Source organism: Littorina saxatilis, linkage group LG9 (genome assembly GCF_037325665.1).
Source record: "Littorina saxatilis isolate snail1 linkage group LG9, US_GU_Lsax_2.0, whole genome shotgun sequence".
Lineage (NCBI taxonomy): Eukaryota > Metazoa > Mollusca > Gastropoda > Littorinimorpha > Littorinidae > Littorina > Littorina saxatilis.
In genome coordinates, this window is record NC_090253.1 from 46,663,844 (window position 1) to 46,683,241 (window position 19,398).

The window sequence follows — 19,398 nt, forward strand, 5'->3', positions numbered from 1 at the left end:
CAAAAGTGGTATGAACAACGGAATCATATGATTCACAAGAAGATAATTAAATACTAATTTCGATAAACTTACACATTTTAGCAAATAATATTCTCTCTTAGTCTCTATCTCTATCACTCTCTTTGTGTGTGTGTGTGTGTGTGTGTGTGTGTGTGTGTGTGTGTGTGTGTGTGTGCGTGTGTTACTCACACACACACACTCACACACACGCACGCATACACGCACGTACAGATCGACAGAGACAGAGAGAGAGAGAGACAGAGAGACAGAGACAGACAGACAGACAGACAGACAGACAGACAGACAGACTGAGATAGAGCCCTTGGAATAAATTATTGACAGAACTGAGCGTCATTAAAAGTTCAAGCATATAACACAAACCTAAAACACACACCCCACCCTCCCACACACAAAAACACACATACGCATGCGCACATACCACCGTAAACCCTTTAAATCAATGTACACGAAGTCTTTATTCCAACAAACCGAAAAATCAACCGGTACATCCAACATAATATTATTATGAGCAATATTCGTTTATTTTTTAATTTTCTATAAACACTGCATTTCCCCCCCTCCAATCTTATCGTGCACACCAACTGAAAAAAATGCCATATTAAATGGAGACCCACTGTAACTTTGGTTGATTAGTTTCACCCATGTCGCATATTTTATGCCTTCTAAGGTGGCTGCTATATTGGACAGCCGCAAGCTGCACACAATTACAGTGTTACAACAAAATTAATAAAGACTCTTTTTATGGGAGCTCACACGATCTGTGTAAACACTCAGCACGGGGTCTAGTCATCGTCACGCTCATAGGATAATTGCCTATGTCATTTTTTACTGTTTTGAGAAAAAGCGCAAAAAAACTGATTTGGTTTCTACCTATTTCATTTTAGTAATAAGTTGCAAACTGCCTATCTCGAGCTGTTACCACGGGATAAACGTGAGATAAGAGCTGACAGCAAAATGTTCAATCAGCACAACTGCAAAACAACCCCCCAAAAGCTTTTGCATACCTTCGCAGTTTCCAAACAAGTCTTCCTGTTTATAAAAAAAAAGTGCCTAACTCAAAAAACCGATATTGGCAGTTTTGCTTTAGTTACCGTGGCAATGGTTTCTGATGGTCTGAGAGTTTGTACTCTCTAACACATGACAGATACCCATCCAGTACCTTCCCCTGCAGTCTCACTTCACAAATGCACAACACTGAGTTAGGTATATTTCTTATGAGCGTGACGTCATGTTGTATTCCGTCACGTTTATTTACCCAGAATCCAACAAGTGAGAAATACGGCATGGATATTGGATGGGAGAAAATGTACACTGATTCTAAGGACAGCATAACATTAGTCAACTTGTGCAAATATTCATGAGCTGCATGCATCCTCTGAGAGAGAACGAACTGCCCTGTTGCAGTCTGCAATGCGTCGTTTGGTTACATTTATTTGTTCAGTGTGATGTAACAGTTCCCTTACCATCCAGAACCACAGCTAACTGAGAAAAAGTTTCAGGCCTGTGTGTGTGTGTGTGTTTGTGTGTGTGTGTGTGTGTGTGTGTGTGTGTATGTGTGTGTGTGTATGTGTGTGTGTGTGTGTGTGTGTGCGTGCGTGCGTTCGTGCGTGCGTGCGTGCATGCGTGCATGTCTATGTGTGTGTGTGCATGTGTGTTTGTTGGTGGGTGGTAGAGTGGGTGTCTATCAGTCTTAACTTGCACGAACTGACTGATCGGACTTTCTTCTCAAAATACAGAACATGTCAGAAAATTGGAATCATTTAACAGTTTAATACAAACAATAACGACTGATTGTTCAATTGTCATTTACCAGAGTAACAAAGTAACAGACATAATATGAGCCTGCATTGTAACACCTAAAAAACAAAATGAACTCTAACAAAAAAAAAGTGTTGAATAACGAGGCTTCTGTGGCTGGTTTTGTTTGTTTGTTTGCTTAACGCCCAGCCAACCACGAAGGGCCATATCAGGGTGGTGCTGCTTTGACATATAACGTGCGCCACACACAAGACAGAAGTCGCAGCACAGGCTTCATGTCTCACCCAGTCACATTATTCTGACACCGGACCAACCAGTCCTAGCACTAACCCCATAATGCCAGACGCCAGGCGGAGCAGCCACTAGATTGCCAATTTTAAAGTCTTTGGTATGACCCGGCCGGGGTTCGAACCCACGACCTCCCGATCACGGGGCGGACGCCTTACCACTAGGCCAACCGTGCCGGTGTAACACGAGAAAATTATTCCCACGAGATTTTTACTCCGGGGTAAAAATTTCGTGCGAAAATATTACTCCCTTTACGAAAAACGTACTCCCCCATTACACGAGAAAATTACTCCCCGCGACAGATGAGTTCCGAGTAAACATTTTGTACAATAATGTTACTCCCCTGACGAATAAATAACGAATAAATCACTTCACCCTAACACGAGCAATTTAACTTCCCATGCCAGGTGTACGAAATTTTCACTCCCTTGTTCCCTGTTAGTCTTGGTGGTGGAAGGGGTGGAGGGAGGGTAGCGCGACATTCGTTTGCGCGAGATCACATATCGGCATTATCCCTTCGCACGCATCCCATTTTCGCGTTCGAGATTTTTACTGGAAGTAAAACAAGTCGCGTAAGGCGAAAATACAATATTTAGTCAAGTAGCTGTCGAACTCACAGAATGAAACTGAACGCAATGCCATTTTTCAGCAAGACCGTATACTCGTAGCATCGTCAGTCCACCGCTCATGGCAAAGGCAGTGAAATTGACAAGAAGAGCGGGGTAGTAGTTGCGCTAAGAAGGATAGCACGCTTTTCTGTACCTCTCTTCGTTTTAACTTTCTGAGCGTGTTTTTAATCCAAACATATCATATCTATATGTTTTTGGAATCAGGAACCGACAAGGAATAAGATGAAATTGTTTTTAAATTGATTTGGACAATTTAATTTTGATAATAATTTTTATATATTTAATTTTCAGAGCTTGTTTTTAATCCAAATATAACATATTTATATGTTTTTGGAATCAGCAAATGATGGAGAATAAGATAAACATAAATTTGGATCGTTTTATGAAAGAAATATTTTTTTTACAATTTTCAGATTTTTAATGACCAAAGTCATTAATTAATTTTTAAGCCACCAAGCTGAAATGCAATACCGAACCCCGGGCTTCGTCGAAGATTACTTGACCAAAATTTCAACCAATTTGGTTGAAAAATGAGGGCGTGACAGTGCCGCCTCAACTTTCACGAAAAGCCGGATATGACGTCATCAAAGACATTTATCAAAAAAATGAAAAAAACGTATGGGGATATCAATCCCAGGAACTCTCATGTCAAATTTCATAAAGATCGGTCCAGTAGTTTGGTCTGAATCGCTCTACACGCACGCACGCACACACACACACACACACACACACACACATACACACACACATACACCACGACCCTCGTTTCGATTCCCCCTCGATGTTAAAATATTTAGTCAAAACTTGACTAAATATAAAAATGGGGAGTAAACATTTTGTGGACGGAGTAATTTTTTCGTGCCTTGGGGAGTTCTTTTCTCGTACGAAATGTGTACTCGGAGTAAGAATTTCGTACGAAATTTTTACTCCGGAGTAAATGTTTTGTGGAGTAAACATTTCGTGTTACACCGGTCCTGTGGCTGATGGATTTTTTTTTTCATCTTCATCATTATCACCGCCGCCTTTCCAGCAAAATTTCGTCAGTCTTCAATGAGTGGAAGAAAAACTTGCTTTTGTGCTATAAAGAAAGAAAGACAGGAAGGAAGGAAGGAAGGTAAAACAAGGGAAATAGAAAGAAACAAACAAACCAACAAACCAACAGCAGGGATAAAAGTTCCCCACCCGAAATCTGGAACTCTTGATTCTGAATATGGTTTTCAGGAGAGTGTCCTGATTTTGAAGGGGAAAAAAAACACAACAGATACAAGATGTGTACATTTTGAGCGTTCCCGTGTGTCGGTCTTTGATTCCGAAGAGGGGCGCTGCCCCTTGATCCCGCGAAGAACCTGCACACCCAATTCTTCCAACACAAATTTTTCGTTTTCCAAATATCACCCCTGCTAAAAAACAAATTAAAAAAACAATCAAACACACAAACAAACAAATCCACTTAAAATTTAAGGAACCTTTGAGTTCGGGTCAGAGTTGGTTCTCGGGATCAGCAGCAGAGGAACACTACACCGGAAGTTGCGTCGACAGGAATTGTGTGACGTGTATGGGCGTGGTGGCGTTGAGGTCAGGAGTCAAGGTCGAACAACGGTCACGGACACTGCCCGTGATGGGGTCAAGCAGGTAGTCCAAAGCGTAGGCGGCAGCCGACCCGGCGGTCAGACCGAAACTATAGGACAAAGTCATGATGTTGCCTGAAAAAAAAGACATTTTTATAATTGTTATAATAACCCGAAATGGAGATACGGCAAACATTCCAACAATAACCAAATCGTGACGGGAAGACCATTTTAGCCATGTTTGTCACCACGCGCGAAGTGACGGCGAAGACCACTACACTCTTCAGGACGGCTCGGACCATCGACTTTCCGGCTCAGCGTCTTGCTTGATTAAAAATTGGTAAAGTTATGCAACTCTGCAACTTTTAATCTTTGACAAAGCAAAACTTTCACTTAAAATTCGACCTAGTAAGGTTTCAAAAACAAAGACAGCGCTGCGGTCAATCCAAAACTATCGGACACGTCATAGTAGTGCAGGGAAAAAAAAAGATATCGAAACATTGAAGTTTCTTTTCACGGTGACATTTGCAGCAATTGTTCCTCTGTTAAGTGTATACCCATACAACGCAAATATGTAACCTAACGTATACGTAGAATCAGTCGACGCGTGGTCATACACATTCCACAAACCGAAAGGGATTGAGGGAAACTCACTAGTTCACTAGCACAATGACGATAGACTTCTATAAAAGTCTATAAAGCGTGACTCACCTAAACGTCTCTTCCCTTAATGGACATCTAAAATGCATTGCCTAAGAGGACTCAATGGATTTTCTCATTTCTTCAATGAAAATTGCAACACTGGTTCGAATTTATTTGAAAAATACGCCAAAAAAAGGATAGTAAAATATTAAATTCTACCGATGTCTCGAGGCATCACGTGACTATCAGCAAGATCAGCGAAACGCTACAGGAAATGCTCTGTCGATCTTATAGTTTGAGTCGCCTTAACTTTATGATTTTCCTTCTGTTCTCGATCACTTTGTATTGGGGAAAGCTTCTTCTTCTTCTTGTCGATCGCACGTCTTTACTGTTAGACCGGTGTCACGAACTGAAAACTCTGCCTGAACAATCCTTCTCATTGCGGTCAATGCGCATGCGCTAACATGGGGAGATTAATCAGGTCGTGAACAACCTAACCCTAACCCTTACCCTAACCCTTACCCTAATCCTAACACTAATCCTAACACTAACCATAACCCTTACCCATGGTTCGTTCGGTCAAAGGGTCACATTTTTTAAGTCCAAGATTGGCGCGTGCGCATTGACCGCAATGAGAAGGATTGTTCAGCAAAGGTTTCAGTTCGTGACACCGGACAGCGAGACAAATGATACTGTCTTCTCCAGGACCTCCTTTCCTCCGTACAGCTGGCAGCGGAGGGGGACTGCACATGGCCACACGGTTTTCCTTAGGTTTTCTAAGATTGGGCCTCTTGTATTTGGAAAAGCAAAATCATATATCACCGACTTCCAGCGTAAACAATTTACTTACAAAAAAAAAGTCCATCCTTACAGTTCACTCACCACAAATTTCACGCTGCTCATCCGGTACGTGGGTTGGCGCGAGGATCATGGGAACGCTCCCAAAATAGCCATTACTCAGGCCTAATAATAGCGAGAAGATGATTGGCCAGGCCTCGCCGGATATGACGGGGTGGATGCGTGGAGTTGTGCACAACATCAGCAAAGGGACGCACAGCACGCGACAGAACGTGCACAACACGAGACGAGCACGTGACCAGTCGTGAGGTATGGAAGCCAAAATCTGCCAGAAGAGAACCAAAGGTCATGTGTTACAGTTTGCCGTGAAGTCTGCATGGTGTTTACAGAGCCGTTTTGGGAAAGTTTTCTGGCGAATTTGACCGTGACCTGACACACAAACACACACACAGACACACACGTACGCACAGACACACACACAAACACACACACAGACACACACGTACGCACAGACACACACACACACACATATATATATACATACACACACACGCACGAACACTCGCTGTACCATAAGTAAGAAGCGCTACCCTGCGATGGTTTACTCGCTCTAATAACTTATTAGATGAATGTCAATCGTGGATTGTCAATTGTTTATCGTAATATTTTCCACCGTTGTCTGGTGAGCAACCATCTAGGTACGAAATCCGTTTGATTTTGGGAAATCAAATCCGGAATTTGAAAAATACCAATACGACCTACAGCTTTCAGGGGTAAAAAAAACAACAACAACAGGTAAGGATTTTTCCGCCCAAAAGAGGACCAAAGATTCAGAATCAAGATCAGTGAGATAATCAAGTTACGCAGCTTACATTCAACACAAAATAACTGACGCACATTGTATTTCATTCCTCATCACGTTGACCACACAATATTCAAGTTAAATGCCCAGCATGTTGGCATACTGAACGGATCGATCCTGCCTTGCTCGAGCCATCCATTGAGAGAGAGAGAGAGAGAGAGAGAGAGAGAGAGAGAGAGAGAGAGAGAGAGAGAGAGAGAGAGAGAGAGAGAGAGAGAGAGAGAGAGAGAGAGAGAGAGAGAGAAATTCCAAGTTTTACGTACGCCTTCACGGCAAAGCCATTATGGGCATGTTCCCGGGTGTTACCCTAACTTTAGATGACATACACAACAAGTGTTTGCGTGTTTAGGTGGTATCAGCCATCTGCACTTATGGCAACATGATCAAGGTCTTTTACGTGCCACTGTGGTGACACGGGGGTGGGACATGGATACCGACTCTGGGTCTGCACATAAAGTGGACCCGTGTCCGTCCCGACCCAGACTCGAACCCGCGAACACAAATTACGTGCTCTACCACCTGAGCTACCCGAGCGCCCTCCTCGCCCCCCCCCCCCCCCACCCCCGATCTATTAAACTAGGTTTCATTATTAATGCTGACCTTTCCCACGACGTCACTGGCGTTGAAGGCCGCCATCATGATGACTGGCATCCATGTTCCCAGGCGACAGCTGATGATTTCCGACTCGATGCCCGGGAACAGGCATAGCGTGACGAAGTAGGCCAGGCATATGGATAGCATGTAGGGCCACACACTGCGTGACACCTCGTATCGCGTTATCAGCCCCCCTTAGAAAAAAGGACAAAATAACAAGATGTTTTATTTTTTATATTATATCAGCTCTCCTGAGAAAAAGGACAAGGCAAAAAGAGCATCCTAATATAACAACCCTTCTAAGAAAAAAGACGAGATAACAAAACCATTGTTATACATATAACAATCCAAGTGACTTGTATCAAAAATAAGTCCTAAGTACCACTGGATTGTGAGCTATAAATTTACAACAGTAAAGTTCAACATATCCGAGAAATGCACCGAGTTATGCTGTTCTCAATGACGAAGATCGAAGCACGCCGAGACGCTATGCAAACAAATCATTGCTGCTAGCTTTCCACTGGGAGGAAGCGACCCGAATTTCCTTGCGATGGGACAATCAATTAATGAAAAAATGAAAGAAAAACAAAGGAAAAAGAAAACACCACAAACTCACTTTTTATTGCCGACCATGTTGAGAATGTCACTGTGTAGTTGTTCGTTTTACTGAATATGATGTCAGCAGTTTCCGTCAAATGCGCTTCGTCATCGCAAGTGGTTAGGCTGGGCGCATGCGTCAGTGCGGACTGCTCTTCCGGTTGAAAAGCGCGATTTGATTCGCTGGGCGTTGTGGCCGGACTCTGGATAACTAACACTCCGTACCTCGGACCACCAGCTTGATCCTGGAGGTCCACCTGTAACAAAAGTCATAAAAACAAGATTTTTTTTTTAGCGTATTAACACTAATTCATGTCACAAATAGTCACTAGAACTGGGGACAAAAATAGTTCATTAGCATAGCAGCAACAAGATATGCTTCCCCCCGAAAGCGGCGTATGGTTGCCTGAATGGCGGGGTAAAAACGGTCGTACACGTAAAAACCCACTCGTGCAAAAACATGAGTGAGCGTGGGAGTTTCAACCAACAAACGAAGAAGAAGAAGAAGAATGTCCATTCCTTTCACATCCATGGCCTCCGTAATTACTTAATTAGTTGATAAATAAGACTCCCGACATCGTTTAAAGGGACACTCCTTCCTGTGGAAACAGTCCGGCTCAACGTCTCAGATCAGGTCAGGCTTTTTACATTGAATAGGACCATCCCTCCACTTGGTCACATACCAAGAAAACGACAGCCTGGATGCTCTCTGTGATTTGATTTGATTTGATATATCTTGCTCTTTGGGTCCAGCGGACCATATAGGCCAAATCAGGACCCCACAAGTTTAACATTACACAAATTTAAATTAAACCAATTTAAAAAAACATGCTCTCTGTCAACAGTTGGAATACTTTTTTTTATGAATTAATTTTGTGACAGCCACTGTTGGCTTTAACAAAATAATTATCTCAACGTGCACAAAGAGCACCAACCCCGGCCGGGTCATACCTAAGACTTTAAAATTGGCAATCTAGTGGCTGCTCCGCCTGGCGTCTGGCATTATGGGGTCAATGCCAGGACTGGTTGGTCCGGTGTCAGAATAATGTGACTGGGTGAGACATGAAGCCTGTGCTGCGACTTCTGTCTTGTGTGTGGCGCACGTTATATGTCAAAGCAGCACCGCCCTGATATGGCCCTTCGTGGTCGGCTGGGCGTTAAGCAAACAAACAAACAAACAAACAAACAAACAAAGAGCATCCAGGCTGTTCGTGTTGGGTATGTGTCTACGTGGAGGGTTAGTCTTATTCCATGTTACAACGTGACCGAATCTGAGATGATGATCACGGAAAGTACTGTGCCTTTTAATAAAAAAATAATAAATAAAGTAAAATGAAGGCATTTGTGTCAAGCTTAAAAGTGGGATAGAGGCTCTATGGCAATGGCAAATAAAGAAGAGGACTAAAGTTTGCTTACATACAACAAACAATGTAAAATGAAGGCATTTGTGTCAAGCTTAAAAGTGGGATAGAGGCTCTATGGCAATGGCAAATAAAGAAGAGGACTAAAGTTTGCTTACATACAACAAACAATGTAAAATGAAGGCATTTGTGTCAAGCTTAAAAGTGGGATAGAGGCTCTATGGGAATAGAAAATAAAGAAGAGGACTAAAGTTTGCTTACATAGAAAAAACGCTATCTTTTCTGTAAATTCGACGATAGTAATTAATCTAGCTCACTGCAAATATACGTGGTTGAATATAGACGAATACATGTTCACATCAACCTGCTTGTTCGTTCATTTCTGTTTTTCAAGAATTTGTCAGTCTCCGTTTGCTTATTTTTTTTCGTCAACTCTTTGTTGAATTGCATTTTTATATCGCTTTTTTTCTGTGTGTCGGTAGGATTATATGTACCTGTTCTTCTCACGTCTTTCGTTTTACAGCTTTTAATGACAAACGACACCGATTACACAAACCAAAACGTTTCTTCCTGACCCTCTCCTCCAAAGTGAGATCTCTGACCTTTAAAGTTAAACCGAAACAAAGTTTGAGAAGACGTCATAATGCGAGTAATAGTGTCACATTAAACATCTATCACGTATTCTGTATGTCTACGGGTGAACTGACAAACAATTTCGAGAATGATGTTTGTCTCGGTTACTTCGTCATACCAGCAGTAGAAAATCACGGTATAAGGTCACCGCTAGGTTGTGTATGTATCGGTATCATATCTCATTAAACAGCACACAAGACATCCACCAACATCTCTTACTAAGCTTACGTCCTCTGTATAAGAGGGTCGTGATGTCAATCTTTTGCGCTTGTCGTCACGCCTTTCTGAGTTCCCCTGGCACAACGTGACGTAAAACGTGACGAAATTCGACCGCCGGCTGACGTGGAAGACGACAAAACAAGCCACAAGCGTTGCTATGGAAACACCAAAGAAGATAACGGTGTTGAGGCGTTCGTCTCGTAGCAACGCTTTGGTCAGGATTCGGTTTGTGGATACCAGTACGCCGGCCAAACCTGAAACAGATGCAAGAGGTATGGAATCAAGCTTGATCAATAATGATAGAAATCCAAAGCAGACAGACTGCTAACGTAACAAAAAGAAATAAACAAGAAGAAAGGTTAAATTATCAAAACGTTTAGGACGATTAAATATAGTATACAATTTACACTAACAAATGGATCAAGCAATCAACCTTTCGACACTCTGGACACAGTTGGATGACCTGGACTTTGCAGATGACGTGGCCCTTCTTTCCCATACCCAACAACAAATGCAGGAGAAGACCAGCACTGTGGCCAACAACTCCGCTCGATTTGGCCTCAACATCCACAAGGGGAAGAGCAAGGTCCTTAGGACCAACGCAACAGCCAACACGACCCCCATCACGCTGGATGGTGAAGCACTGCAAGAGGTAGACAATTTCACCTATCTCGGAAGCATTGTCGACAAGCAGGGTGGCACGGACGTTGATGTTAGAGTCCGGATTGGCAAAGCAAGAGCAGCTTTCCTTCAACTGAAGAACGTATGGGCATCAGCAGACCTGAGCATCAACACCAAGCTCAGGATTTTCAACACCACCGTAAAGTCAGTCTTGCTGTATGGAGCCGAAACCTGGAGAACTACAGTTGCCATCACAAGAAAAATCCAGACCTTCATTAACACCTGCCTCAGAAGAATCCTCCGAATTCGTTGGCCTGACACGATCAGCAACAAAGACCTTTGGCAGCGAACAAAACAGTTATCCGTAGAACAGGACATTCTGCAAAGACGCTTCCGGTGGATTGGCCACACACTCCGCAAGACGACAACCAGCATCACGCGACAGGCTTTCACATGGAACCCGCAGGGGAAGAGGAGACGAGGCCGGCCGAGAAACACCTGGCGTCGTGACTTGGAGGCAGAGGTGAAACGCATCGGCTACACCTGGGGACAACTGGAGAGATTGGCCCAGGATCGGAGTGCCTGGCGAGCTCTTGTTGGCGGTCTATGCCCCGGACGGGGTCAAAGGCATAAGTAAGTAAGTAAGTAATCAACCTTTCAATCAATCAATTAATTAATCAATTAATCAAGCAAACAAGCAAGCAAGCTAGCAATCAATGAAGCAATCAAGCAAGCAAGCAATCAATTTGTCTATCTGTTATCTATCTATCTATCTATCTATCTATCTATCTATCTATCTATCTAGCTATCTATCTAGCTATCTATCTAGCTATCTATCTAGCTATCTACCAATTAATCAATCCAATCAATCAATCATTCAATCAAAATCAGTCCTAATCTTATCTCCAAACCCCACAGAGCCTTTCATATAAAAGCAATTAAGCAATTAACAACAACTAAGTCGTGTACACAAAGCATATTCCTAACTACATAATACAAAACAACTCAAAACAAAATGATTTTGGTTGGCAACAGTGTCGCATGGCTAAAACTTAAACTGAAAAGAACTAATTACTAGAATTGCGATTCAGTTCATTTTCCAACATATTTGATTTATAATGGATTTCGCCGCCAAACGAGACTCAATCCAAACACGCGGCCATGAAGTGTGCACATGCACCTGTTCAATCACAGACTTCGTAAAAACCAAGAGAATATAGTTCATGACGCCTGTTTTATTATTTATTACACCAATGACATTTGATATGGTTATGTCGTATTCAAAAAGGAAATGCAAAAATTGAACTTTCTCGTCTTCGTCGTGTACAAAGTTGTCACACAAACAGCCTGTGGAACTTTGCTCGGTCAATCCTTAACTTCTATTCTCCTAAAATAATTTAGGAAACAATTAAACGCTTCTCGTTGTAAACTCCGTATGCGACGCGTCTTCCTTTCCTTCGAAAGACCAGTATCTAATTCTAAATCTTGTAAAAAGACACGCATGTAAGATACAGTCGAACCTGCACGGCGACCACCTCTTGATAACGACCACCTGCCTATCGGTTACGACCATCCCAAAGGATCCCCAAAAAGGTTCCTTCCTATAAAATGTACCTTCCTATAACGACCATCTCGTTACACCATACTTGTCCTTAAGAGGCCAACAAATTGCCCATAGGACAGAACTATTCCCTCCATTCCACGACCGCCTTACTATGACGACCTCTTTTGGTTGGCCGTTATAGACAGGTTTGACCGTACCTCACTTCCAGCGCGAACCATATTGTAAGGAAAGAGCATACTTCTACTCGGAGACATTCCCCCCCTCCCCCCCCACCCCCCCCCCACCACTATCAAATTTGCTAACTTTCTGCTTAGAGGGGTGACTTTTAACTGAATTAATCCTAAAACTGACTCCTCGGTCAATCTGTCAATCGGTCAACTCATTCAGCGAAACAAAACAAACAAGGGTTGACCATAACGGGTCAATACGCCGCCATGTGGTGAAACGGGGGTGGGACATGGATACAGTCAAACAGTTGACCCGTGTCCGTCCCGGGCCGGATTCCAAACCGGCCGCGACCTTAGGTCACGCAAAACTGTTTCAAGCCATATTCAGAGAGAGAGATTAGTCACCGACAGTGAGGGGAAGCTAAAAGAACAGAGACAGACAGACAAGGAATAAGATGAAATTGTTTTTATATCGATTTCGGAAATTTAATTTTAATCATAATTTTTATATTTTTTAAATTTAAGAGCTTGTTTTTAATCCGAATATAACATATTTATATGTTTTTGGCCCTGAATCTCTACTATCTTCTAAAACGTTCTTAAGGAAGGGAGATAACTCAAATCAAAGTTATTTTTCAGCAAACTGAGTATGTTGACGGTAATACTTTTACACTGTCTGATTCTTATAGAATATATTGAGTCGAAGTGAGAAACAAAATGCTAGTAATAACATAAGACCAAAACATTATTTGGCAAACGAGTCCGTACCACGGAACCACACACACCAATAAAACAAACTCCACTGTTACCGCCCAACGAAGCATCCAAATATCGGAGCACGTAAAATGAAATTGAACAAAAGCATGGCAGCTGCCAAACCAAAACACTGATCTAAAAATATAGATCAGTGAACCAAAAAGGGGAAAGGGAAGTAACCTGCGGGAATTCCCGCACACGTCAGTGAGTTTCGTCCCCTGGTTTCGTCCCCTGGCTCGGTTTGTCCGTTAAAAGCTAATATCTTCCGTTTGACTACCGTTAGGAATGTAATTTTTTGAATACAAAAAACAAAGCCTATTCCTAACAATTTCACAAAATTTGAGCTTAATTGACCCAGAGATACAAGTCTTACCCGACAAACACCGACCGACTGACCGCCCGCCCGCCTCAACGCCCGCCCGCCTCAAACAGACAAACAAACAAACAGACAGAGCGAATCCAGTAAGCCCCCCCATTATTCTAATGGCGGCTTAATAAATACAATAAAAATAAAATTGTGTCACTTGCAGTCGTTTATTGCATTTTAGGTTCAGAGGTACACAATAACGTGCTATTGCAGATGTGGAGTCGCTTTGAAACCTCAAGCGACTCAATATGACATTTATGAATAAAGTTGGGCACACGGGGCCCCGGTGTCTTGGGGATTGAATATACCACGAGAATTGCTGTATAGTTTACGCGTGCTAAATAGCCATTCAAGTAATTTATAAGTGGCATTTGATGTTGTTGAGTGCTTTTGCCAGTGTTTTTCCTCAGGTAAGTAAAGCTGACTTATTGAAAAGTTGTCATCGTTCTGTAAACCTGTGAGGCGGAGTGGTCCTTTGCCATGAAAGGGAGGTATCTTGAAGTTAAGGACTCACTTTCTCCGGTCATGACTGCTTGTGTGTATCGTTTGGGCAGCATACTTGTGTACCCGTAAAAACTGGATTGCTGAACTGGAACAGATGAGTAAAAATAATAAACATACATAATCGAAGAAGGAAAGTAACATATCAAAAAAATAACACAAGAGGTATAGTACATGAAAAGTTCAATGTCCATCGTAAGTCAACCACATTTCCAAGGAACTTTGTTAAAACAGAAAGGTACGGATTTAATTTTGTTCTGTGGTATGTGTAGAATGAAAGAATATTCAAAATCATTATTTGTCTTTCACTACGAACTTTCAATAATAAAAATGTACACACACACACACACACACACACACACACACACACACACACACACACACACACACACACACACGCACACACCTACACACACACACACTCACACACACACACACACACACACATACACACACACAATATCACACACACACACACACAAACAAACACACACACACTCACACATACACACAAACACACACACACACACACACACACACACACACAGGCGCGCGCGCGCGCGCACGCTCACACACACACACACGCGCGCGCTCTCACACACACACACAATCACACACGCACACACACACACTCACACATACACACACACACACACACACGCGCGCGCACGCTCACACACACACACACACACGCGCGCGCGCTCACACACACACACACAATCACACACGCACACACACACACACACACACAATCACACACACACACACACACACACACACACACACACACACACACACACAATCACACAATCACACAATCACACAATCACACACACAGAGAAAGACAGACAGACAAACAGTCAGTCAGCCAGCCAGAACATGCAAAACAGACAGACAGCCACACATGTGCACAGACAAAGAACCCAACATAAAGAACAAAGACACAACGACACACAGACAAACACACAGCCAGACAGAGAGGAAGAGAATACAATACCAACCAGTTGAACCCACCGCCACCACCCCCACAGCAATGAGCGTGATGAAGTAAGCGACATCTAGCGTGAAGAGTTGCAACCACAGATCACAAAGGGCGATCATCATCAGCGTAAAGAAGGACAGGATGTAGCCGAATGTAATTCGAACGGGCATGCGCAGAGCCTGCAAGATGAAGTAAATGGCATGTGATAGTAAATCAAAATCTGAAGGAAACCATACAGACAAAGAATCAGAATAGAAATAAAGGTCAGCTTGTGGAACGTGGCATTTTGGACATAACGAAACATTTACAGGCACCTTCGACGTTATATTGATCTTTACGGTGTACGAACGAAATACCCACCTGACTTCAGCGGAAAGTAAGGAGCAGAGGATATGGAGGTGTGTGTGTGTGTGGGGAGGGGGGGAGGTGCACAGACAAACAGACAGGAGTCACGTAGAAACAACAATGGGACAAAAACGTATTTGGTATCATCATCATCATCGTCGTCGTCGTCGTCGTCATAGTCAAAGTCATCATCATTAGCATCGTTGTCTTGTCATCGTCGTCGTCATCATCATCATCATCATCATCATCATCATCATCATCATCATCATTTAACATTATCATCATCAGCAGCAGCATCATCATCGTCTTCGTCGTCGTCGTCTTAGTCATCATCATGTTCGTCATCATCATCATCACCATCATCATCATCATCACCATCATCATCAGCAGCAGCAGCAGCAGCTTCTAAATTGAGTTGAAGCATGAACTTTTCCCCTGCGTCAGGCTTACCTCTATCAAGGCGTTGTTGATGATGACGCTGACGAAGGCTACGACGATGTAGGTGAGGCTCATGTCGAAGATGATCGTGGATCCCGGGTAGCGCCCCTGGTAGAAATCCACGGCGGTGATGAAGCTGTTGTAGGGCAGGAGAAAGCCAGCGCCCGCTAGCACGAGGGACAGATACACGCAGCTACACGGGTCACGTGGGGGCGTGATGTTGTCACGTGACGATATCCCGCCTTTCCACTTCCGGCCCACCTGGGGCGAGTTGAGTTGGCAATATCCTCGGGAAAGATTTTCATCCATTTTGGTTGAATGTTTTTGTGTGTTGTTCGTGTTGTTGTTATTGCTGCTGGTAGCTAGCAGCTTGTTGTGGTGGTTTAAATATTAAAGTATTCAGTGCAATTTTGATGTTGTTGGGAAGCGGGGAGCACAACAGTCATATTGTGAGCAATGACAATTAATTTGCTGCTTTCTGTGCGCTGAGACGAAAACAAGAACGTTCCTTTCATTTTGTCTTCCATTGTCGTTCTACTTTTTCCTTTATGCCCGTCCAAAACAATCGAACTGGCTGTGAATTAATTGGCAGAGGGTCCTTTCTCAGTTTAGAAACACGTTTGCACAAGATGAGCGGCCAGTCATGGTGTCATTTATGCATGTCCATTGAATAACGCAGCAACACACACACAATTGTTAAACACTTTTCTCGGTATTCATATCACGGGAGAAACAAAACTGTCCAAGTCCTAGACGTTGCAGAGACGTTCACGGGAAGGTGGAGTTATTAGGTTTCACAGCCCTTTCCGCTGGGTCATGTCTGGGTCATTTCCTGCAAACAGAGGATATAATATTTTCGTGAGTAGATGTTATATGCAGATCCACAACTTTACAAATTAACAATGAATAAAACACACTAGTTTAATGTTGAATGCGTATAAACAATAACATAAGAACCTATAGAACACCACAATTACAACAACACAACATGAAATGTAGACCTTGGTGGACATAGGAATTGCAGAAATTACACCACATACTACATGTAGAGTATCCGGCTGCCAATTCTGTGTACAACTGCTGCGCATGAACAAGGCAACTGACGTCATATTCCTGTTCGCTACTTTCGGTCTGGGAAGAAAGTTTTCCACCTGACACCCGTAACCCTTTCGGAATAGGAAAAGCGACCTGAGTTCCATGAGGATGCGCACGAAGTTGACCTGCAGGCCGTCTCGCAGCGTAAGACGTCCTAGAACATTTGACCGTCGCGCCTAAGAAACGCTTCGCCCACCGAGAGAGTTGTCAACGCTGCCGCAGAATCTGAAAAGCTAGTGCGCAGAAAAACAAAAATGGCGGCCGTAATGTTTGGGTTTCATTTCGACGACGATACCTTCTTTAACACGACGGTTCTAGCGCGAGAACTACACCAATTAGGTGATGATGAAAAAGTATTTTAACTCTAGATCTTTTTGAAGAAAACTTTGACTGTGAAATTGTCCTGAAACAATCGTATTCCACAACGTGGTCACCCCCCGCGGGTTAGGGGGAGTCCCATATTGGTTGGGACGAGAAAGAATTTACCCGATGCTACCCAGCATGTCGTAAGAGGCGACTAACGGTTCTGTTTCTCCTTTTACCCTTGTTAAGTGTTTCTTGTATAGAATATAGTCAATGTTTGTAAAGATTTTAGTCAAGCAGTATGTAAGAAATGTTAAGTCCTTTGTACTGGAAACTTGCATTCTCCCAGTAAGGTAATATATTGTACTACGTTGCAAGCCCCTGGAGCAATTTTTTGATTTGTGCTTTTGTGAACAAGAAACAATTAACAAGTGGCTCTATCCCATCTCCCCCCTTTCCCCTATCCCATCTCCCCCCCTTTCCCCGTCGCGATATAACCTTGAATGGTTAAAAACGACGTTAAACACCAAATAAAGAAAGAAAGACCACAACGTTGTCGTCATAAATGTCTCTGCTTGTAATCTATGTCTGTCAAATTCGATTGCATCGCGCATTGGCTGACATTCGTCCGCCACCTTGAACCCGCTCGCACATCGATCAGCATGTCGTTTTTCAAGCTCAGAAAGCTACTACCTAGGGTGCTCTTGCAAAGAAACACAGGACAGTACTGCAGAACAATGACAATTTGCATGTAAAGAGTGATATGCATAGGACAGGCTTAGCTAGGAAAGAGGAGAGAAAGTGTGTGGGGGGGGGGGGGGGGGGGAGGGGGTTCTGTTTTCGCAGAATAAAGTTAAACGACACTGCTAAATCCCGAGAGAGATCTGTGATTACCATTTCCGCAGCGCGCACGGTAAAACATGACGCTGACACCAGCAGTTTAGCGCACGCGTTTGGTTGCCTTTGGGACCGGTATAAAGTCATTTCCGTGATTGGTAGAGAGTGCTGAGGAAGATACTTTGAGGAAACTTTGAGGAAACTTCTTCCTTCAATTCCAGTCCTTAGACAAGCTTTTATCATAATCTCAGGCCTGCTTGTCATTTAATAAAATCCAAAATAGATAAACTGCTAACGTTTCAAAATTCAGAATCATTTACTTGTAAGTGTAACGTTTTGTTGTGTCAATAATAAACGTTCCAATTACTTCCCGTTCTTGTTAGTCAGTATGTGTGTGTGCTCTTGCTTTGTCTGCGTCTACATACTCCGGCTCCTTTGCTTTTTTCCTTCTTCCATTAACGTCAACCAAACCGAAGCTGCACTCCCCCCCCCCCCCCCCCCACTTCACCCCACCCTCTGAAGCCGCACTTTCTCTTCCCTCCCCCACCCCTTGCTCTCTATCTCCATACAGTTCGTCGTTGGACTGCCTGTCTATCTCTTGCACACTGCTCCCACACTGCTCCCACACTGCTCCCAGAGTTTCCTGTCTGTCTGTGACAGAAATTGTGTCAGTACTATATACCAAGTTTTGTTCTTTCTTTTCTTTATTTGGTGTTTAACGTTGTTTTCAACCACAAAGGTTATATCGCGACGGCCAAGTTTTGTTTCCTACATTGAAATCTGCATGTTTAAAGAATACTCTATCCTTAAAGTTAAACATCCCAGCCATATGTATGAACAGACCCAGTATAGGGTCCCCGCCGTTGTCTATGTCCTGAAGTTGTTGTTTTCTGCTACAACACCATAATCATGAACATTTATGTAATTTAGTAATGTTTTGGTCACGTAATTAAATAAGCATTTGCTTGAGTTCGTGTCCTAGTTCCATGTTGTCATTTGTTTTATGTTATGTATTTTTAATAACATTCTCTTTTAACCAACACCATCATTATTTTTGAATGCATCAAAGCGATCTATAGAAAATAGACTTTTCGATTCTTAAACATGCCTCCCCAATCTCAACGTAAAGCCTGTCCTCAATTGGGCTAAGTCGACCACGCGAAGCATATTTTTCGTCGTTGGGGGCCCCGGTAGCTCAGTTGGTAGAACACTGGACTTGTGATCGGAAGGTCGCAGGTTCGAATTCGGGCCGGGACGGACACGGGTCAACTTTATGTGAAGACCCCGAGACGGTAGCCATATCCCACCCCCGTGTCACCACAATGGCACGTAAAAGACCTCGGTCATTCTGCCATAAGTGCAGGTGGGTGATATCACCTAAACACGCAGACACTTGTTTATCTCATCAAAAGCCGTGAGGGCGTAAAAACTCAAATTATTATATATATCCCA

General features: G+C 43.1%; 1 protein-coding gene across 2 annotated transcripts in view; it reads right to left on the reverse strand.

Annotated features, from left to right (window-relative positions):
- Window positions 1-468: 468 nt before the first annotated feature.
- The window catches only part of LOC138976267 (equilibrative nucleoside transporter 4-like), a 38,231-nt gene continuing 19,301 nt past the window's right edge, over window positions 469-19,398 (reverse strand). The window contains exons 2-9 of one of the 2 annotated variants that reach the window (XM_070349107.1): window positions 15,724-16,543; window positions 14,948-15,107; window positions 13,960-14,034; window positions 9,980-10,224; window positions 7,777-8,014; window positions 7,167-7,354; window positions 5,789-6,029; window positions 469-4,399 (exon numbers count right to left, since the gene is read on the reverse strand). In XM_070349107.1, the coding sequence (XP_070205208.1) occupies window positions 4,212-4,399; window positions 5,789-6,029; window positions 7,167-7,354; window positions 7,777-8,014; window positions 9,980-10,224; window positions 13,960-14,034; window positions 14,948-15,107; window positions 15,724-16,020 (1,632 nt within the window). In that variant the 5' untranslated portion in view covers window positions 16,021-16,543 and the 3' untranslated portion in view covers window positions 469-4,211. Of the gene's footprint in view, window positions 4,400-5,788; window positions 6,030-7,166; window positions 7,355-7,776; window positions 8,015-9,970; window positions 10,225-13,959; window positions 14,035-14,947; window positions 15,108-15,723; window positions 16,544-19,398 lie in introns of both variants that reach the window. The other variant, XM_070349106.1, reaches the window with a different exon arrangement.